The sequence below is a fragment of the Sorex fumeus genome, unplaced genomic scaffold, assembly GCF_029834395.1.
Source record: "Sorex fumeus unplaced genomic scaffold, SorFum_2.1 ptg000098l, whole genome shotgun sequence".
NCBI classification, from domain to species: domain Eukaryota; kingdom Metazoa; phylum Chordata; class Mammalia; order Eulipotyphla; family Soricidae; genus Sorex; species Sorex fumeus.
The window spans coordinates 3,611,166-3,633,052 of record NW_026606155.1 but is presented as its reverse complement, the minus strand read 5'-3'; the positions used below and the strand labels follow the sequence as shown (position 1 = coordinate 3,633,052).

The 21,887-nt window shown below is 51.5% G+C and overlaps 1 protein-coding gene across 3 annotated transcripts in view; it reads right to left on the bottom strand.

The window, feature by feature from the left end:
* The window catches only part of ATXN3 (ataxin 3), a 36,444-nt gene extending 17,827 nt beyond the window's left edge, over positions 1 to 18,617 (bottom strand). For 2 of the 3 annotated variants that reach the window (XM_056133656.1, XM_056133653.1), the window contains exons 1-7: positions 18,509 to 18,617; positions 11,454 to 11,618; positions 11,052 to 11,096; positions 8,743 to 8,828; positions 7,296 to 7,362; positions 4,613 to 4,700; positions 785 to 917 (exon numbers count right to left, since the gene is read on the bottom strand). In XM_056133656.1, coding sequence (XP_055989631.1) covers positions 785 to 917; positions 4,613 to 4,700; positions 7,296 to 7,362; positions 8,743 to 8,828; positions 11,052 to 11,096; positions 11,454 to 11,618; positions 18,509 to 18,532 — 608 coding nt within the window. In that variant the 5' untranslated portion in view covers positions 18,533 to 18,617. The remainder of the gene's footprint in view (positions 1 to 784; positions 918 to 4,612; positions 4,701 to 7,295; positions 7,363 to 8,742; positions 8,829 to 11,051; positions 11,097 to 11,453; positions 11,619 to 18,508) is intronic. The other variant, XM_056133655.1, reaches the window with a different exon arrangement.
* Between the last annotated feature and the right edge of the window lie 3,270 nt (positions 18,618 to 21,887).

Genomic DNA, 21,887 nt, shown 5'->3' with positions numbered 1-21,887 from the left:
GCACGGCTGCCGCACCAGGACGACGCGCAGATTCCCAAAGTGCTCCAGAGTTATTAAAAGGAAAAAAAAAAAAAAGAAGAAGAAGAAGAAGAAACTTAGGAAAAAAAAAAAGATATAACACAAAGCGATTTATGAATCATGGATTTCATCTAAGTCAAAAATTAAACATTTTTTAGGAGCCTAATAATATACTGTTGTGAATCAAAGCTAATGTGAAGTAAATCAAGGACCAGATTCAAGTTTGAAGAAATAAAGCACTGGAGCACTGTCCTCCCGTTGTTCATCAATTTGCTCAAGCGGGCCCAGTAACATCTCCTTCGTGAGACTTGTTGTTACTGTGTTTGGCCTATTGAATACATCACAGGGAGCTTGCCAGGCTTTGCCATGCAAGCCTGAGGTACTCTCAGTAGCTTGCCGGGCTCTCCCAGAGGGGCGGGGAAATTGAACCCAGCTAGGCCGGGCCGGCTACACACAAGGCAAATGCCCTATCGCTGCGCTCTCTCTCCGGCCCTGTAATATATAAGGACCCAAAGAAATTCACCCCTGGAAGGTAAGCGCACCCCGTGCTGTCACAGCACTCCCGTCCTCCCACTCCCCATCATCCCCCCTCCTCCCTAAGTCTCTCGTCATCCCCATTCTCCCCCTCCTCCCCCTCCTCCGCATCCTCCCTTTTCTCCTTATTCTCCCGTCCTCTCTACTCTCCCCATCGTCCCAAGTCTCTCTGTCCTCCCCATCCTCCCTGTCCTCCCCATCCTCCCCGTCCTCCCTGCGGGCACCACTTTACCTCTGTTCCTTCAGCTGTGCTAATTCTTCCCCAATCAGCTTTGGTCGCTGCATCTGCTGGACCCTGATCATCTGCAGGAGCTGGTCGGCTTCACAGTCTGGCAGATCCCCCTTCACCACAAATATAGAATAGCCTGAAAGGAAAAAAGGCGAAAAGGAACTTTAGCAGGCAGCGAGAGACTTGGCACGGCTCGGCAGTGCTGACCGAGTGCGGCACGCCGGGCCCTGGGTTCAGACTGTCCTGACCCACACTGGCTGGCCGGCTCAGGACCCATCACGGGGAGGGGCTCTGAGCCTCACCTGCTCCACCTGCCAAAGGAGACCAACCACCTCACAGGAGACTGTGCGAAATCAACGAGATCGTGTCTGTCGAGGGCCTGCGGACACGCTCCCGGGCCAGCAGGCTGCTCTCTGGGCTGCAGGCTCTGAGGGCCAGCTGCAGGCGACACCCGCCCTCCCTCAGGGGCTGTGTGAGGACACTTCAGGGCAAATGAACCACCTGTGAAAACACATGCAGGAACCCCCCCACACCCAACTGATAACAGGAGCAAGGGGGCCGGGGTAACAGGACAGTAGGGAGGGTGCCTGCCTTGCAGTGACTTGGGCCCAATCCCTGTCATCCCTGATGGTCCCCCGAGCTTGCCAGGAGTGATCCTTGAGTGCAGAGCCAGGAGGAAGTCCTGAGCACTGCCAGGTGTGGCCCCCAAACCGAAAACAAAATTTGCTTGAAAAAAAACAAAACACTTTTGGGACCTGAGTGATAGTACAGTGGGGAGAACATTTGTCTTGCATGTGGCTGACCTGGGTTCAATCCCCAGCACCCCATATGGTCCCCGAGCCCTGCCCGGAGAGATCCATGCAGAGCCAGGAGTAGACTCTGAGCACCAGTGGGTGTGGCCCCCAAACAAAAAGCAAACAAAAAAAGTGTTTGGAAAGAGCGGAATTCACCAGGGGATCTGACAGCAGCATCCAGGAGAGGCGGGCAAGGAGGGCAGAGAGGCCCGGTTCGCAAAAAGAGAGGCGACAGGAAGCGGACACAAAAGACCAGGACACGCTTAAGTTCTCCACTATGGGCGAAGCAAAGACAGTCCTGCCGGTGAATCACCGAGACGGCAGTAAGTGGTGGTGCCCGCCTGTGCCCGCTGACCTGCAGCTGTCCAGCCTCAGGTCAGGTCGGCCACGGGGCAGAGGGCCTGTCCCTATGGCCACTGTCCTACCACGGTGCCCAGCTCCAACGGGCAGGGTTGGGCAGAGTTGGACAGTGGCAGGATTGCGGGGAGCAATGGCTGTTTCGTGGGTTTCTGTGTTTTAGATCCATGCCAGTGGCTCTTGGAGATGACCCCGGACTCGGGTCTGGGCCCCACGCGGTGCTGGGGCGGAAGCAACCCTCCCATGTGCTGAGGTCAAGCAAGGGCTCCGGGAGCCGCTGCCCAGTCCCCAGAACTCGTGCCGTGACACAGGCAGGGCAAGGTGAGCCTGAACAACTCCCTAAAGACAGAAAACCTGCTCATGCCTACAAGGGGGGCTTTGAGAGCTGAGGCCAACGCGAAAGGTCCCTCTGGTCCAAGACGGAGCCACCTGGGCGTAGCGGGGGCGACAGGCTCAGCTTTAGAGGTGAGCTGACAAACCAAGCTGGCTCACGAGCTTACCTGGGCCACAGCCCCACTTTCAGAAAAAGCACCACAGCACCACTCAGCGCCACCCCCCACTCCCCAGCTTCTCAAAGGAATGAACAGGAAGTGCCCCTTGCTCGGGATTGCCCCAGCACCCCCTGGTCGGCAGAGCCCACTGCAGGAAACGCCACTGCAGAGCAACCCAGAGCTGCCCTAGGGAGGCTGAGAAGCAAGAAGCTCAGAGTGCAGGTAAAGGGAGTATGGAAATCCGGCGTCTGTTCACTGCGTACTTGACTGAAACAATGAAGCTGGGTAGTGATTACCAATGGCCGTTCGAACCGCAGAAAGACAGACAACTCGACATTGCCGAACCATCTGGAACAGACTTCCACCACAACCTCCCGCAATCCAGGAGAGTCCTCCGGGACTCTCCCAAGTCTCTGGACCAAAGAACTAGACTGCTGGGTCTCCAGGCCCAGAGGAAAAGAAGATGCAACCAGCAGCGCACAGACTGTGGGACACAAAATTATCCACACAGCAGGTAGTATGTTTGCCTTACATGCAGTGCAACCCGGGTTCGATTCCCAGCATCCCATATGGTCCCCTGAGCACCGCCAGGGGTGATTCCTGAGTGCAGAGCCAGGAGGAACCCCTGTGCATTGCCGGGTGTTACCCAAAAAGCAAAAATAAATAAACAAACAAACAAACAAACAAACAAACCAATGGGGGGGGAGAGAGAGAGAGAGAGAGAGAAAGGGGAGAGAAGAAGAGAGAGAGGGAGAGAGGGAGAGAGGAGACAGTGAGTGGAGAGGAAAGAGGGAGAGAGGGAGGAGAGAGGAGGGAGAGAAGAGAAAGAAGAGGAGAGGGGGAGAGAGGGGAGAGGAGAGGGAGAGAAGAGAGGAGAGTGAGGGGAGAGAGGAAAGAGAGGGAGGAGAGAGGAGAAAGAGGGAGAGGTAAAAAAAGAAAGGAGAGGGAGAGGGAGAGAGAGAGAGAGAGAGAGAGAAAGAGAGAGAAAGAGAGAGAGAGAGAGAGAGAGAGAGAGAGAAAGCAAATCTGTGCTTAGCCTCAGGAGACATGCCAAGGGCCAGGGGCGGAGCCTAGCGTGGCCACAGGCTTCCCACGCCAGGCCTCCCTTCAATCCCGACATCCCTCCCAAAGAGGCTTCAATCTAATGCAACCAAGAAGCGTTTTCTCAAACAACTGTTGAAAACACATACAAAATGGGGGCCGGCGAGTCGGTACAGGGGCCAAGGTTCCTGCCCTGCATTTGGATCCCGGGTGGCACGTATTATGAGCCCCGGCACTGCCAGGGGTCACTTGAGAGCAGAGCCAGAAATAGACCCCGAGCATCACTGGGTGTGGCCCGACTCCCTCCCCACCCCCCAATAGAAACAAACAGAAAAAAAAATTGTTCTGGGATTTTCCCAAAATAAAAAGAGGAAGGACATGGGTGGGGCATTAAAGCAAGAACTGGCTTGGGGACAAGTGCCGAAGCCAGGTTATGGAGACGCAAGAGTCCCAACTTTTCTCTGAATTTGAAATTTTCAAAAAAGCTTTCTTGGATCTCCTAAGGTGGGTAGAGACCCACTATGCACTCAGAGGAAGGTAGATCAAGGCAGAGTGAGAACTGAGCACGGGTATGGGCACATGTGCAGGTCCCTGGAGACACTGGCCTGGGTGATGCTGGCTGTGACAGTGACTAAGATGAGACCATCCACAGGTGATGCATCCAAAGGGCGAATGGAAGTGGAGGAGAGTTGGGATTGCCAGAGAAGCTGCTTCTCCTCCTGAATCAATGAAGATTCACTAGGGTCAGGGATGCGGCTTTGCAGCAAAGCATAAACCTTGTACGCACAAGATATGGATTTGATGCCTGGCACCACCGACGATGAAAAATAAAAAGGAGAGAGGGAAACAAAGAGCTTATTTGTGGGCTGGAGAGATAGCACAGCGAGTAAGGCACTGGGGTTTTGCATGCAGCCTACACAGGTGTGATCCCACACAACATCAGGTCCTCTGTGCACCACCAGGTGTGGTCCCAAAATGAAAATAAACCAAAAAAAAAAAAAAAAAGAAAAAGAACCCATTTGTCTGATGTCAGAACAATACATAAAAGAGGAGAAATACTTCCACAAAAACAGTATTGTCATACTTGTCTCTAATGAGCTCATTGTGACCACTTCAAAACAGAACATTATGAAAATATCAGTATTTACCTTCCTGTTGTAACTGAGCCAAGAAAAGTGCAAGGTATGTATCTGATATTAGTTCTGGACCCGTCAAGAGAGAATTCAAGTTGAACCACTGGGAAGAAAGGATCTTTGTTAGTGCACATTCTAAGTACCAAGCAAGTTTCACATGCTGAACACGGACATAACCCAGCTAATAGGACAGCTGTCACTTTGATCTGTTTGTGCATTCTGGGGAACAGTCGGGTGCTTGGGGGCTACACCCAGCTCAGTGCTTAGGGCGGGGGAACCTTCGGATTTCAGGTTCCAGAATACAAAGCATGTGCTGCAGCTCTTTGAGTTTCTATTCTCCTGTGGCACCTATGGTCAAATGTAAATCTTCACAAATTCAAAACATGTCCTCTACCGATAAACCACATCCCTTGCCAGGAATTCAAAAATTTAATAACGTTTTTGGGGGGGGGGTGGGTGGGATTGGTGGAGGGAGTGGACACTGTGAAAGGGTTGGTGTTGAAACACTGTATGCCTGAAACCCAACTGGGAATAACTTTGTAATTTTACAGTGATTAGAAGTCTTAAAAAGAAATAGGAAAAAATTTAATAATGCAATTTTTCATAAGAGGCAAGGGATACAACCCAATTTAGAGTATATGTTTGAATTTTAGAATATAGTTTCTATCACTGCCCACCCCAAATTGAAAAACAAAAAATATTCCAGATTTATTTGCATCATTTTTTTAAAGATAAAAATTTAGGGAGTCTGGAGCGCTAGTCCAGCGGGGAGGGCGTTTGCCTTGTACATGGTCGATGCAAGCTCCATCCCTGGCATCCCTTATGGTCCCTCCAGCACTCCCAGGAGTATCCCCTGAGCACCGCCAAGTATGGCACCAAAAACACTGGGATTGGGGATATAGCTCAGTAGTAAAACATTGTTTTGCACATTTTCCATGAATTCAACCCCAGGCACCCCCAAATAAACATGAATTTCAAAACAAACCTTTCAATTCCCCACCAAACAGAAACTGACAGTACTGCCAAGTGTTCTTACTGAGAAAAAATATTTTGATTTTTTTGGGGGGGGGTTGGGGGCCACATATGACGGTGTTTAGCGGTGACTCCTGGCCCAGTGCTCAGAGAAGACTCCAGTCAGTGCTCAGGGGACCATATGGAGTGCCAGGGATTGAGGCAAAGTACTCTACCCACTTTACTATCATTCGGGTCGACGTTAAAACTTTTCAAAGTAGGGGCCGATCCCCAGCATTCCGTATGGCCCCCCCGAGCCCCGCCAGGAGTGAGCCCTGAGCACAGGGCAAGTATTTCCCATATATACACCCATGGGGCCACCACAGCAAAGAGGGAACAGACTCCCCAGCACGGAGTCTCAGGCCCTCCCAGCAACCCCCACGGGAGTGGCACCTTCCAGGCCTTCCCAAGGCTGCAGCGAGGCTGCAGCAGGCGAGGGGCAGGATTCCCTGGCGACTTTGCCCTCCTCAAAATATACTGGCCTGCTTTCAAGGACTCTCACGTGGTCAACACCGAGAGAAATGCCTCGAAGCAGTCACTTCAAGAGTAGAAGGCATAGTCCAGCGGGTAGGGCATTTGTCCTGCACGCGGCTGACCCGGGTTCAATCCCCAGCACTCTATATGGTTCCCTGAGCACCGTCAGGAGTAATTCCTGAGTGTAGAGTCAGAAATAACTCCTGAGCATCACTGGGTGTGACTCTCTCCCCATCCCCCTTCCGGGGAAAATAAAAAGGTGAAATAGTGTATACAAAGACTTCCATTAAATTTTTTTTTTTAAAGGAGCCAATTGTATGGTGGTAGATGGGAACTGGGCTTTGCGGAAGATTTTACTTATTTATTTATTTAATTATTTATTGCTTTTTGGGTCGCAGCCAGCGATGCAAAGGGGGTACTCCTGGTAGTGCTCAGGGGACCATATGGGAGGCTAGGAATCGAACCTGGGTTGGGCCGCGTGCAAGGCAAACGCCCTACCCGCTGTGCTATCGCTCCAGCCCTTTCCATTAATTATTTTTCAAAAATAACATTTTAGGGGCCAGAGAGTGCAAGAGAATACAGGGGTTAAAGTGCTTGCCATGAGCGTGCCAATGCCTGTTTGTATCCACAACACCCCAGATGGTCCCCCAAACACTGCCAGGAGTGAACCTTCACCAGAACCAGGAGAAACCAGAAGGACCGCTGGGTGTGGCCCCCAAACCAAATAAATAAGTAAAAATCACATTTTACAGGCCAGAGAGACAGGATGGGGGTTAAGACTCTGCCCCTGCACGTGGCTGACCGGGCTCAGTTCCTGGTATCAGGCAGGGTGCCCCCACCCCCGCCCCAAGCAGTCAGAATAGCCCAGAAAACAAAAGGCAACACTTTCTGTCCACTTCCTGATATTTTGCAGTCTTTAAAGACTTGCTCGGTGCACTGGAGAGAGCTCAAAGGGCTGGAGTTCCGGGCTGCCACACAGGCGGGCGGCAGCCCCTGCGGTTCCCCTCACCGCCCGGTGCCCACACACTGGTGAGCCAGCCCTGTGCAGGCAGTGCCGACCAAGTCCTGTCGAGACCGAAACCCTCCCCACCCCATGTGACAGGTGGTTACCTCATCGTGAGGGCCACAATTTCTTATATTTTAGTTTCAAAAACCGGGGGAATGCAAAAATGAGAGGGAAGGGTGTGGAGGGAGGAGAAAGGAGAAGCATTACCTGTTTTCCTAACTTTCTAACTGTAAACCAGTGTTCTTTATAATTGCATATAAATGACTTCTCATTTCTAGAAAAAGAGAAAAACAAACAATATTAAGTTGAAACAGTAATACTATCAGTAATCTGCTGGGAAGCATCATGCAAAACTGAAGATACCTGGGGACTGATTTTTAGTTGAGTTTATTAATTTATTTGAGGGAAAGGAAAATAAGAGACAGCAAGAAGGAAAGTGTCTCGCATAGAGGGAGGCTGGGGTGGGGTATTGGGGGATGGTGGTAGGGAAACGGGACATTGGTGGAGGGATGGGTGCTAGATCATTATATGACTGAAACCCAATTATAACAGCCTTGTAATGGTCAATCTCACAGATCACTGTCACTGTCCTCCCGTTGTTCATCGATTTGCTCGAGCGGACCCGGTATCGTCTCCATTGTGACAATTGTTACTGTGTTTGGCATAGCGAATACGTCACGGGGAGCTTGCCAAGCTTTGCCACTCCAGCCAGATATTCAATTAAAAATTTAAAAAACAACAACAACAACAAAAAAGTAACGTGTAGTTCATGCCCAATTCAATCAGTTTAATCAAGGGCTGAATAATGTAGCAGTACTCCTACATTTAAAAAAAAAATTTAGGGGCTGGAGTGATAGTACAGCAGGTAGGGCATTTGCCTTGCACGCGGCCAACCCAGGTTCGATTCCCGGCATCCCATATGGAACCCTGAGCACTGCCAGGAGTAATTCCTGAGTGCAGAGCCAGGAGTAACCCGTGTGCATCGCCGGGTATGACCCAAAAAGAAAAAAAAAAGTATTGGGCCGGGGGAGCTTGGGGGGCCAGTGCCAAGAAGGAGCCCAGGGTCTCACTCACACAAGGCCTAAACCCTTTGGGGTTCTAAACCCCAAACTTTCAAGGCATTGCTTATAACCTGTTTAAAAGCCCCCCTTCTGAGTCCCCTCTGCAGCGCAACTGGAAAGTTTATTCATTCTGGTCTTTGGCCCACACTCAGCTGCTCAGGCGCTACTCCTGGATCTGTGCTCAGGGAGCCACATGCGGGTAATGGAAACTGAACCTCGGCCTCCCACATGGCAAACGTGTGCTCAAGTCCACGGAGATATCTCTAGACCCCTACCGCATGTTTCGCTCCTACTGAATTTTTAGAAAATTACAAGATAGCAGGAAATCACCTGCAGACGGGTGATGCCGTGCAGGAATAATGCCGAGACACCACCCGAGCAGCAGCTCCATGAGCCAGACGCGGAGTAGCCCGGAGGCCAGAGGGCCAGCACTCACAGCACCGGCAAAGCGGGACTAGGAGAACCCGAGGGGATGTCACAGGGAATGGGAAAACAAAGCCTCCAAAATACAGCTTTCTCCAGTAATACATTCCAATGAGAAGAGTCAATCTCAGAAAAAGAAACGAAAGAAGGGGAGAAAAAGAAAATCTTACATGGGATCAATCCTGAGCCTCTGGTACTCTGGACTGTTGAACAGGATTAGTTCTAAACCCCAAACTTTCAAGGCATTGCTTATAACCTGTTTAAAAACAACAAAAACAAAAACCACAACTTTTCATTTAAACTCAAGTACAGCCAGCAGAAGCTGTGTAAAGTTATACTTCTGGTAAACGTTTCTTCAGAAAACGATGGCTTTAAAGTGTGCATGTGTGTCGGGCTGCCACAAGCCCCGAAACTAACATGCACGCATAGCAGGAAGAAAGTGCTGTTTATAGTAGGTGTCTGGAATGTTCCAGAGAATCACACAACCAACAGATAAAACTGCCTAAAAATCAAGATATACAGTCTACCCCAGTTAAGTGCTATCCTTAAAACCTTACAACGAGTTTTAAGGAGATCTACGGGCTCCAATTTGGCTGCTAAGCGTCCTCCTTTAGAAAATTTATGTTCAGGCATAGAGAGAAAACTCAAAGCGCAAGTGTCTATTGCATGTGGCAGGCCTGGATTCAATCCCTGGCATCTCATGTTCCCTGGAGCACTGCTAGAACAAGACCCTGAGCATCACTGTGCTGCCCAAATGCATCAACAAATTAAGAAAGTGACATAAACTCACCATATCAGTAATAACATTATAATAATAATACATATTTATACTGACATGTGCATTAGAATGAACCCTGGGGCCAGAATGATAGTACAGCGGGTAAGGCACTCGTCTTGCGTGCGGTCCACCCAGGTTCAATCCCCGGCAGCCCATATGGTCCCCTGAGCACCGCAAGGAGTAATTTTTGTGTGCAGAGCCAGGAATAACCCCTGAGCATTGCCGGGTGTGGCCCCAACCCCCGCCTCCCCCAAATACATAAATCTGAAAAAAAAAAAAAAAAAAGCACTCTTTCCAGGGACTAGAATTTCTATTATCATGGGTTAAAAATCTGTAAGAAAAAAAAAAAAAAAGACTGGTCTGATGTTTCAAACCAAAAAAATAAAAATAAAAGCTTAACTGCAGGGGACCGGAGTAACAGCACAGCATGGAGGGTGTTTGCCCTGTGGCCGACCCAGGTTCAATTTCCAGATGGCTTTAAAGTTCTCCTAGTCCCGCTTTGCCGATGGCTTCCATATGGTCCCCCAAGCACCGCCAGCCAGGAGTAATTCCTGAGTGCAGAGCCAGGAGTAAGCCCTGAGCATTGCCGGCTGTGACCCAAAAGGCAAAAAAAAAAAAAAAAATCTCAAACTGCAAAAAGAGAACTACTGAAAATTCATTGTCTAGCTTTTAAAGCAGCCAACAAAAGCAGCAAATGATAAGCTGGAGAGAAACAGCACTAAGGCGCTTGCCACACATGCAGCAGACCACGGTTTGAGCCCCAGGAACGCATATGGTCTCCCGAGCACCTCCAGGTATGGCGCCCAAACAAAACACGAACTAAGAAGGAGCCAATGGAGCAGTGAGCCAGGCAGCGTCAGAGGCAGGAGGCTGAGGGCAACACAGGGGCTAACATAAATCTGCATGGAGGGCAGCTCGCCCCGGGAGAAACAGCAGGGCCTTGGACCCGAACCCCACAGCAGCAGTGCCTGGCACCGTCCACGCCACACGGGGGCAACGACCAGAAATGCTGGCCAATGAGGAGTCCAGGAAGACCGGCCACAGGGAATCCACACGGAGTCATTTGTAGAAATAGGTCCCGCAGGGGAGCTGTCTGGAAAAAGATCTCTGGGAATACATCACAAGTACCAGAAGCGGAATCAGGGGCGCACAGATGAACTTCACAAGTGTGTGAGCCTACAAATATATCCACCCACAAAATTCAAGGGGAGCGCTCAAGTTTTTCAAAAGTAGCAAAGCCACAGGGCATGTAATGAAAGAATCCAGTCCTGGCAGGCTGATGGAATTAGTGGTAAGCAGCAAGGAGCTGCACTTTCTCACACACAAAACAGGTGAGTCTGGGACATTAACTGGAATTAAGATCATCAGCAACCAGATGCAAATTGAAGTTTTTATTTCCTTTTGGGGCCGCACCCAGTGGTGCTCAGGAGCAATGCTCGGGCAGTGCTTGGGGGGGGGGCACGTGTGATGCTGGGGGCCGGGCAGCAGGATGAGAGAGGCCAATGCTTTCGCCCCTACACTCTCTCTCTCTGGTCCCCTATGAAGCTCATTTTCACATTTATATTAAAAATCTAGGGCCCAGTCCTGTACCCCAGACACAGCCTAGTGGGACTCACGCAGGACCCTTGGCCACAGTGAGGGGGGAGGCCGGGAGAGGCCACGGCAGCCCGTGACAATCGGAACACACACGCAGCTACTTACTTGAATAGAGAAAAACCCACTGTCATCCATATTCCCCGACGGCTGCTGGTTGGTTTGAAGAGATGGCGGAGGAGACAAGGTTGAGGGCAGGAGAGAAGGACAAAGACTGTCATTAGCGCTGATATTTAAAATAACAGCACAAGCATTCCTACTTCCAAAGTCAAGAGCAGAGTTATAATTAACAAGTCAGATCTCTAGAGGAAGAATAGTTTGTCCTTTTCTAAACAGTTCCCACATGGGGGGGGGGGGGGGAGAGAGAGAGAGAGGGTGAGAGAGAGAGAGGGAGAAAGAGAGAGAGGGAGGGAGGAAGGGAGAAGAAGAGAGGGAGAGGGAGAGGGAGAGGGAAAGAGAGAGAGAGAGAGAGAGAGCGCCGCCATGGTCAGCGAGCTGAGCAATCAGTACCTGTAAAAATGTGCGGTAGTCCTCACTCGTCAGCCCTCCTTCCGCCATCCTCATTCTCTCTTCTTCGTCGAGCTGCTGTGCAATTGAAGATAGTTCCACAGGGCTAAAATACTCTCCTTGCAATAGATTATTCAAGCAATGCTGAGCACACAGTGAGCCTTCTTGCTAAGGTTTCCAAAAGAAAAAAATGCAACTGTGATTGGTTAAATAGGTTCATTTGTACGGCAGCCTTCCCTAATGGCAACGTTAACTATTAACTTAAAACCGAGCCTTGTGAGTTTTCAACAAGCACGATTAGCAAGGGAACATGTACTTTCATTTATTAGTATTTATTTTATAATTCCCGCATCAATGAAGTTATGGCCAGTTATATAACTAAAACCTGATTTGTAGAAAACATCATATATCACGTTTCACAAAAACTATCCTATAAAAATATCTAGGCTTCCTCATTTCAGTGCCTAAAATAATCTGTCTTTGACTATTCCCTGTCCAATTGCTGTTAAAAGGTAATTTTAATTCCTGATTTTTTTTTAAATCGAGATAATCTTTACTCAACCAAACGTCTGTTCGTTAAATGTCAAACCTATGAACAAAAGAAGACTTTCAAGAATTGATACAGCAGGTAGGGCATTAGCCTTGCATGCCCGGACCCCTGGACTCCATCTCCGGTAACCCACAAGGCACCCCCCCACCCACCCCACCCACCCCACCCCCGTCAGGAGGGATCCCTGAGTGATGGGCTAAGAGTAAGCCTGGGTCACTTACTGGTGTGGTCCAACCCCCTTTCAAAAAAGAGGAATAAGAAAAGAAAAAATATTTTGGAGAGGTCCACACAAGCCACTTTTCAAGGTGGCTGGGGGCCCAAGAGGTGCCAGGACCAAACCCAGGGCTTCCCCTGCACCCACGTGTGTGTCGCAGTCCTCTGAGCTGTCTCCCTGCCACACTCTCCTTGGGCGGTGAAGGCAGGGATGGAACCAGGTCCCCCACATGCAAGGCCAGTGCTCTACCACTGAGTCACATGCCCCGGACCCCAGTTAAGAGTACTGTGGTTTGGCCAGAGCAATAGCACAGCAGGTAGGGCGCTCTCCTTGCACACCCGGGTTCAATCCCCGCATCCCATAGGATCTCCCAAGCACCGCCAGGAGGAATTCCTGTGTACAGAATGGGGAGAAACCCCTCAGCAACGCAAGGTGTGACTCCCCAGCCCCTCCACCCCCCAAAAAAGAGTACTGTGGTTTGAAGCTTCAGGCTGAAGTTGCAGAGTTGAGGTTCTCTCTGGGCAACCCACAGGCCACTCACATAGTGTGGTCCTGTGGACAAAATGAAGGAACTGGGGCTTCCAGATATGGGGCTGGGGAAGGCACAATTTTCTTTGGGGTCCAGGATTAGGGGTGGGGCATGGCGGCTGACTTTCTCACGCGGCGGCACCCCCCCATCTAAATCCAGACTTCCTGGCGCCAAGAAGCCTGCTTATCCCCACCTGAGAAAACGTCTTTCCCACCCACGCCAACACCTTCCTCCCGGAGCCGGAAACGAGGCTGTCCCCGTGCTAATCCAAGGCCCCATGACTTCAGGCTCCCTCGGTACCCAGCTGGGTTCAGGGCGGGCAAACCACAGCTGCGGGTGTCACCAAGGTATTTCCTCAAACGCCAAAGGCGAGGGCAACTGGGCACGCGGTAGAGCCCACGGGAGTGGAATGGCCTCGCCCACACCCCCACATGCCCCTAAGCACCTCGGGGTGTGGTCCCATAAAGTAAAGGCAAGAGAAAACATCAGCCAAGCATTCCTTTACTTGGCCTGACGTCCTCGGGACCATCCTCCACCAGACCATTCAATACCCAGAGCCACGACACACACAGGGTAGAGATGGTCTAGCCTGGGACCCACGATCAAGCCCCCTTCCTCAGCAGTGACCATGAGACCAAAAAAATACAAACGTGGGGCTGGAGCGATAGCACGGCGGGTAGGGCATTTGCCTTGCATGCGGCCTGACCCAGGTTCGATTCCCAGCATCCCATATGGTCACCCCGAGCACCACCAGGAGTAATTCCTGAGTGCAGAGCCAGGAGTAACCCCTGTGCATCACTGGATGTGACCCAAAAAGCAAAGCAAAAAAAAGTGTGCCCCCCACCCCACACCAGCACTGACACATGCCACACAACACCCTGGTTAGCCTGGCGCCGCAGGAGACCAAAGAGGAAGCGGCAGAGCCCAGAGGAAAGCAACACAGTCAGGTTGGGACTCAGACCAGGCAGAAGCATCACGTCTGTGCCAGGACCATTTCTGGAGCCACTTCAGTGGCATCTGGTTATTCTTCAACCTCCTGCATCTTAAAGACGGCGAGACACCAGCAATCACAGAACACGATGGAGACAGACAACGCAAGACTTAACAACTTTTCAAATCGTTGACCAATTCAAAACCGATTTAAAAAGAAATTCAGACCCTCGGGCTGGAGCCCATCGTACAGCAGGTAGGGCACGTGTGCTGCATGCAGCCAACTCAGGTTTGATCCCCGGCACCCATACAGTCCCCCTGAGCGCTACCGGGAGTAATTCCTAAGCATCACCAGCTGAGGCCCAAAGCGGTAAAACAGTGATAGGGCGTTTGCCTTGCGCGCAGCCAGCCCGGCCAAGCCAGGTTCAATTCCTCCGCCCCTCTTGGAAAGCCTGCAAGCTACCGAAAGAGTATCTCGCCCGCGCAGCAAAGTCTGGTAAACTACCCATGATGTATTCAGTATGCCAAACACAGTAACAAGTCTCAAAATGATGTTACTGGGTCCGCTCGAGCAAATCAATGAACAACGGGAGGACAGTGTTTGTTTGTTTAGAACCCAAAGTTGTTTTTTTTTGCGGGGGGGAAAGGGGTGCACACCCAGTGATGCTCAGGGGTTACTCCTGGCTCTGCACCTAGGAAGTAGTCCTAGTAGTGCTTGGAGGATCATGTGGGTTGCTGGGGAATGAACGCAGCTGCACACAGAGCCAATGCCCTTTGGGATACCTCCCCAGCCTCTAGAACCCAAAATTTGGTTCTCATTCTAACTCATACTACACCATGAGATGTTAACAAAATGACCAAAGCAGCAGAAATCAGAACAGAACCCACTGGGGGCCATTTTGTTTTAGAGTTTATCTTAGGGGCTGGCAAACTCTAGCCCAGAGGTGCTTAATATGGAAGATCTCGTCCCCCTAAGGGTAGCAACTGGGGATTATTTGGGATTACTGGGTAATTTTTCTTTTCAGTAATAGTCTGGGAACCTCTGCTATAGCCCAGAGGGTTTCTGGGCCACAGTACCCTTTGCTGGCGCTTACTCATAGCTCTGCATTTAGGAATCACTCTGGGTGGGGCCCAAACCCTAGCCAGCCACACCCACATGCAAAGCCGCAGCCTACCCACTGGACTACCACTCTGGCCCCAGCCTAAAGTTTTTTAAAGACTTATCTTTCTACTATGATGCAGCCCTGCCCCTCCCTGCCCAGTGAGTGAGGGGAGTTTCGAGCCATTCCTGGCCATGCTCAGTTTACTTCTTTTTTTCTGTTTTGTTTGCGGGGGCCACAACCAGTGCTCAGAATTTAGCTCCTGGCTCTTGGCTCAGGGATCACTCCTGATAGGGCACAGGATACAATATGAGGTGCTGGGGACCAAACTCGGGTCCAAAGCAGGAGAGGATTCAGGAGAGGATTCTCACCCGCGATAGTAGCTCATTGGCCCCAGACTGCAGCTGGGTCTGCAGAGCACCAGGCAACAAGTGCCTGGTTTTAACCCCGGACTTGCTCTCAAACCCTTAGGAGCCCTTTCCCAAGAAATCATTATGCAAACTTGTGTGTGTGTGTGTGTGTGTGTGTGTATACAGTGGCCAATATTTACTCATAATAGTCTTAACAAAATGTATTTTGAAACAATTCTGTGGGGGCTGGAGCAATAGCACAGCGAGTAGGCTGTTTGCCTTCCACGCGGCCCACCTGGGTTCGATTCCCAGCACCCTATATAGTCCCCGAGCACTGCCAGAGAGTGATTCCTGGGTGCAGAGCCAGGAGTAACCCCTGAGGATCGCCGGGTGTAACCCAAAAAGAATAAAAAAAAACCTGTTGTTCTTGGGCCACACCCAGCAATGCTTATGACTTACTTTGCTTCTGGCTCTGCACTCTGGGATTAATCCTAGTGGGGCCCAGGGGAGCAAATGGGGGTGCCAGGGATCAAACCCAGGTCAGCCATGTGCAGGGCAAGCGCCTGCCCAATATACTATTGCATCAGCTCCAATTTCAAAACAATTTTTGAAAAGGTACACTGCTGCTAGGACCACAGTACAGCGGGTAGGGGACTTGCCTTACATGCTCTGGCCCAGGTTTGATCCCCAGCTCCCCAAATGGTCTCCTGAGTCCACCAGAAGTGATCCCTGTGCACTGTTAGGAGTGGCCCAAAAACCAAATAAATTACACTACCCCATATGTCACAACCCACAATTATATACTCATACAGGCCCCTAGGAAGAGTTAAACATTTTTTTGGAATAATTGGGGGCATACATGCACGCACGCGCGCACACACACGTGCGCACGCGCAGTGCCCTCAGTATGCTTAGGTGTGGCTCCAAACACACCCTCAAATCAAATGGTTTTGGTTTTTTGGTTGTTGTTTTTGGGTTTGTGCCACACCCAGCAGTACCCAAGGCTTATTCCTGGCTGTGTTCAGGGATAGCTCCTGGCATGCTCAGGGGACCATTTGGGGTCCTGGAGGGTAAAGTTGGATCGACTACATGCAAGAAAAACTGCCCTACCTACTGTACCATCACTGAGGCCCAAAAATATTTACTTTTAAAAAAGACCATCATACAGGAGCTGGAGAGATAGCACGGCAGGTAGGGTGTTTGCCTTGCATGCGGCCTACCCAGGTTCGATTCCCAGCATCCCATATGGTCCCCTGAGCACCACCAGGAGTAATTCCTGAGTGCAGAGCCAGGAGGAACCCCCTGTGCATTGCCGGGTGTGAGCCAAAAAGAAAAAAAAAAAGACCATTATACACCTTCTAAGCTGGGAACTGCCTTAAGCATTGCGATGGATACTTTCTAACTTAATTAGGAACACTCAAAGTAACAACTCTGGAAAGGGAAAGCAAATCCCACTCCCAGAGAAGGGACCACAGGGTCTTCTGCAGGCAAGACAGTATCTGGGAACTTAGTTCTTTAAAGCCAGGACCTAATCAGGGTTCCAGGGCCATACTTGAAGGAGGGGTTTTGCTGCAAACATTGCCAGAACCCTGAGCCCCCTACCGGCATCGGACCCTGCTTACAGATGGTTTCTACAGTCCTGAAATTTGGCTGAAGCACTCTGAAAACCTTCCTATGCAGAACGCAGGTAAGTTCCATAAATTGAGGAGTAGAGTAACTGTATTCCGGACACAGCTTTATGCGTACCCTCGACTTCTGCCAGGTAAGAGGCTTTTCACTAGGCTAGTGGCATTCAAACACCTCCAGTGAAATCTGGTCTTACAACAATCAATATTGGTATACTGTACGGGGCCGGGGCTACAGCTACATGAATTGAAGGCAGGCCTTGAGCCCCAGGTGGTTCAATCCTGGCACCTGCACCCCCGCCCCCAGCATTTGGGGAGCAAAGCCCTCTGCACTGACGTGGTGTAGCTCCTGAGCATCGCTGGATGTGCACCCCCAAAGATAAACACTTATCTTAAAACTCAGAGAAGGGGAAGGTGTTTCAAGCCTTGTACGCTAAGGCACTATAGCTTTTGAAAATACAAAAAACTATGTATGTAGTGTTCTTATCTCTGCAAGATTCATAAATGCCAATCAAAAGATTAGTCAGGAGAGATAACACCATTTGTTTTGCATGAGGCCCACCTGGGATGGACTCCGGCTCCCCCCCAGCCCGGTCAGGAGTGATCCCTGAGCACAGCGCCCAGGAGAAAGCCCTAACTACGGCCGGGTGTGGCCCACACCCCACTCCGCGCGCCTCCCAATAAATAAATGGGTGAAGACTCTGCTACGGAGTCCTTCCTCCCCTACATTAAAAACATTTTTTAAAAAGTGGTCTTAAAATCAGAACAGGCGCAAACTTTGTTTTCTAGACGGAAAAGCCAAGCAAAGCGTCCCGCTTCCCAACCGCTCGGACTCAGAGCTCAGAGCCAGCCTCTGATGCCTTTAGGAAGCCTCACCGATGCGAATTTTGAAACAAGCCTTCCACCAACCCCAATCGCTTTGCTCCTACCAAATAAATAAATAAATAATGAAAAACACAGCAGCCGCAACCAGCAACCCTTTCCAAACACGAAACCATTAGGAAACAAGGTGTGATGATGAACCAGACTGGTCCGGGGGTGGTGGCGGGTGGGGGGAGGGTTTCGCACACACACACACACCCACCGGCCCGATGACGGCAGGGGAGGGGACGGGCGCGGCTCCCAGGTGCGCGCTCGCAGGAGGACCCGGGACCCCCAAAAAGGAGCGCGCGGGTGGGCCGGGCGCCGCGCCCAGGAGGACCCTCTCGGACCACCGCGGGACCCCGACGGCCCCCCACAACCATCGGGGAGAGAAAGGGAGGCGAAGGGTGCGGCCGATCTCACACCTCCCGGGGCGGGGGGGGGGGGTAGGGTCAAGTCCGCCCCCTCCCCCGACGCCCCCCGAGCCGGGTTGGCAGGGGGACCTGAGCGCCAACCCCGAGACCTGAGCGTCGTGGAGATTCCACGATAGAACTGGGGCGCCCAGGGCCGGGAAAAACTTCCCGTGCCCGGGCTGGGTTGGAGGACGGGGTGCAGCGGGGCGGGGTCCGAGGGGGATCGCGGCACACCGGGGCGAGGGGGAGGGGGAGGGGGCGGCGGCGGGGGGTGGGGGATGCAGGGACCCCCCCGGGCCGCGCCGGGGCAGCGACCCCCGCCTCCCGGACCCCCCGGGCTCCTCCCGGCCAGCCGGGGCCGCGGGGGGCGGTGGGCAGCGGCCGGCCCCGGGAGTTGGGGCGGAGGGGGCGACGCGGGGCCCACCCGGCGCGCCCACGCCCGCCGCCGCGCTGCCCACGGCGGCCCCCGCCGACGCGGACACTCACTTTCTCGTGGAAGATGGACTCCATGTTTATTTGTCTGGAGCCAACGGCCCCCCGCGCCGAACCACCCCCCCTCCAGCTCCTCCCCGCCCCCCGCCTCCCACCCCGCCGCCCCCCGCCCCCGCCCCGCCGCACCGCCGCCCGCCCCTGCCCACGTGCCGCGCGCGGGCCAATCAAGCCCGAGGACGCGGGTCACGTGCCCTCCTCCCCGAGCGCGTGAACGGAGGGGCGGGGACTGCGGGGGCACGTGACCCCAGGGGCGTGTCCTCGTCGCTGCTTCTGCTCCCGCCGCCTGGCGGCCCGGGTGGGCCGAGGCTGGTGCAGCGCCCCCTGCTGCCGGGAGGCTCTTCTCCGCTTCCCCGCCTGGGGATGACTTCAGGTGGGTGCTTGGGAGTCGCACACAGGTGTGCTGTTCTCTTTGTTTTCCAGCGTTATCCTTGATCATCTAGGCGTGTTATTTCAAAGCGTCCTCCTGGAGGACGGAGAGATTAGTAAAAGCTGCGTGGGCGCTTGCCTTGTACCTGGCCGACCTGGGTTAGAGCCTTTCAGCGACGGCCTCTGGTCCCCGAGCACGGCTTAGGAGTGATCCCGGAGCAGAGCCAGGAGGAAGCCCTGGGCATCGCTGGGTGTGGCCCCTCCAAAAAAAAAAGAAAAAGAAAAAAGTTTTTTCAAGGAACAGAAAAAGCCTCGTTGCATCCCTCCAGGACCTATCACGTGTGAAAAATGAGTTAATATTTACAAAGGGTTTAGTGTAGGTAGAGTCCTACGGATGTCGGAATGATTATAATACAGCAAACTTGGACGTGGCTTTTTCTATCCTTATTTTACACAGGTGTACAGTAGAGCCTGGCAAGCTACCTATGGTGTATTCAATATGCCAAAAACAGTGACAATGAGTCTCATTCCCTTGACCCCGAAAGAGCCCTCAATACGACAGCATTGGGAAAGACGAGTAAGGAGAGGCTGCCAAAATCTCAGGGCTGGGACTAATGGAGACATTACCGGCGCCCGCTTGAGATGAACAACGGAATGACAGTGATACAGTGATACAGAGATTTTACACAGGCAATGAAGGTGCAGAGAACTTAAGAACAGCACAATGTCCAAGGCTAGTGAATGAGCCGCCATGAGGGTCCAAATCTAGAAAAATGTCAGCAGTGCAAGTGTTCTGGCCCTGAAGAGGAAACTCAGTGCAGGGACAAGTGAAAAATTCAGGAAAGGGAGGGAGGTTTTTATGAAACCAGGGGCAGGGTAGCCGGGATCTTGCTACTTGAAAATAGGTAGAAGTGAGCTTATTTTCCTGGGGGTGTGGTAGTTTGGGGTTTACTCCTGGCTCTGTGCTCAGGGTCACTTGTGGCAGCTTGGGGGAATCATATAGGATGTCAAGGAAGCCTGGATAAGCCTCTAGCAAGAGGAGCACTTATCACTCTGGCCCCCAAGAGGAAGGTGTTAAATAATTACATGCATAGGTGATGATAATAAAGTGGCTCCGGAGGTACGGTGCATGTCTTGCACGTGACTGACCCAGGTTTGATTCTCAGCATCCCATATTGGTTCCCAAAGCCTTGCAGGAATGATCCCTAAGTGCAGAGCCAGAACCAAGCCCCAAGCACTTCTGGATATAGCCCCCAAATAAAAATAAAAATTCAGTAAAATGAAAATTAAAGTTCAGGTGGTAAAGAAGAAGGATGGTGAGGCAGAAAAGTAGCAAATGAAGGAGTTTTTAAGGAAAGAATTGGTCGCAAGGATTGCAACCAATGTGGTTGGGTGCCAGAAAGTCCAGTTACATAACCCTGAAGAGCCCATCAGTTTCGTTGCTATGGAGACCACTGGTGATTCTGACCTGCAGGTTCAGGGGATGAGAAGGGGCACCAGGAGATAGGAGATGAAAATGCAAGTGAGTGCCTGGTGTTCCTGGGGCCAACCTGTTGCTGTTTCTTAAATGTGCTTCTCTCCCTGTAACTCCCAGTTCTGTGCTGAGAATCCTTGGTCATAGAAAGTGGGGAAAGAGATCAAGATCCCAGGAAGTAAAAAAAAAAAAAAAACTTGGCTCATTCTTTTTTTTCTGTGTGGAGGGGCCACACCCGGCAATGCTCAGACCTCACTCCTGACTCTGCACTCAGGAACCACTCCTGGTGGGGCTCAGGCAGGTCATAGGGGGTGCTGAGCATCAATCCTAGGTTGGCCATGTGCAAGGTAAGCACCTTACCCACCGTACTATCTCTTCAGCCCTTAATGTGCTCTTTTTTCTTTAAAAATTATTTGTTCAGGGGCTGAAGAGATAGCACAGCGGGTAGGGCATTTGCCTTGCACACGGCTGACTGGGTTCGATTCCCAACATCCCATATGGTTCCCTGAACTTCTTCAGGAGTAACTCCTGAGTGCAGAGCCAGGAGTAACCCCTGAGCATTGCCAGTTGTGACCCAAAAAGCAAAAAAAGCAAAAAAAAAAAGAAAAAAATTATTTGTTCATAGGGCCAGAGGGATAGTACGGGGTGCAGGGAATTGAATCTGGGTCAGCTGCATGCAAGGCAAGTGCCCTTATACCCACTGTACTATTTCTCTGACCTTCACTATGTGTTTTGAGACGGTGGTGGTGTGTGTGTGGGGGGGGGGGAGGGGGGTTCTAATGAGATGATGGCAGGAGGAAGGTTTTTCTTTTTATTTATTTATTTATTTATTCATTTTCTTTTTGGGTCACAGCCGGAGATGCACAGGGGTTATTCCTGGCTCATACACTCGGGAATTGCTCCTGGCAGTGCTTGGGGGACCATACGGGATGCTGGAAATCCGAATCCGGGTTGGCCGTGTGCAAGGCAAACGCCCAAACTGTGCTATTGCTCCAGCCCCGAGGTTTTTCTTTTTAAAAGATGTATTTGTTGTGGATGATTTGTGTGACACTGGGAGAGAAGTGGCAGCCTCGAGAGGGGAGAATGTAGAACTGAAGGGTCTGTTCTGAGCTCCTGCCCCGAATGCCACAGAGACAGATCCCTCTAGCCCCACCAGGTGGTCAACATGCTGCACTTGTTCTGCTCAGTGTGGGAAGCGATCCTTGCCAGCCCGTTTCTCAGCAAGGAATTGCTCTGTGCAGGAAACGAAAGTCAATCCTAAATCTACTGAGGTTTTCCAGAAACATCAGAAATGATTGCTGAGAGCAGAGCCAGAAGTAATCCCTGAGCATTGCCGGATGTGGCCCAAAACCCAGAAAGAAAAAAAGTGTAAAAAAAAAAAAAGAGGACAGTGAAGATGGCACATCTCTCTCAGCTTCTGCCTGATCTGACCCGGTCACCCAAAGATGCCTGGTATGGAATAGGGCTGGTATAGTTGGCTCCAAGCACCAACGTTATGGTAGGATGGTCACATTACCCAAGCTCCACAAGAGC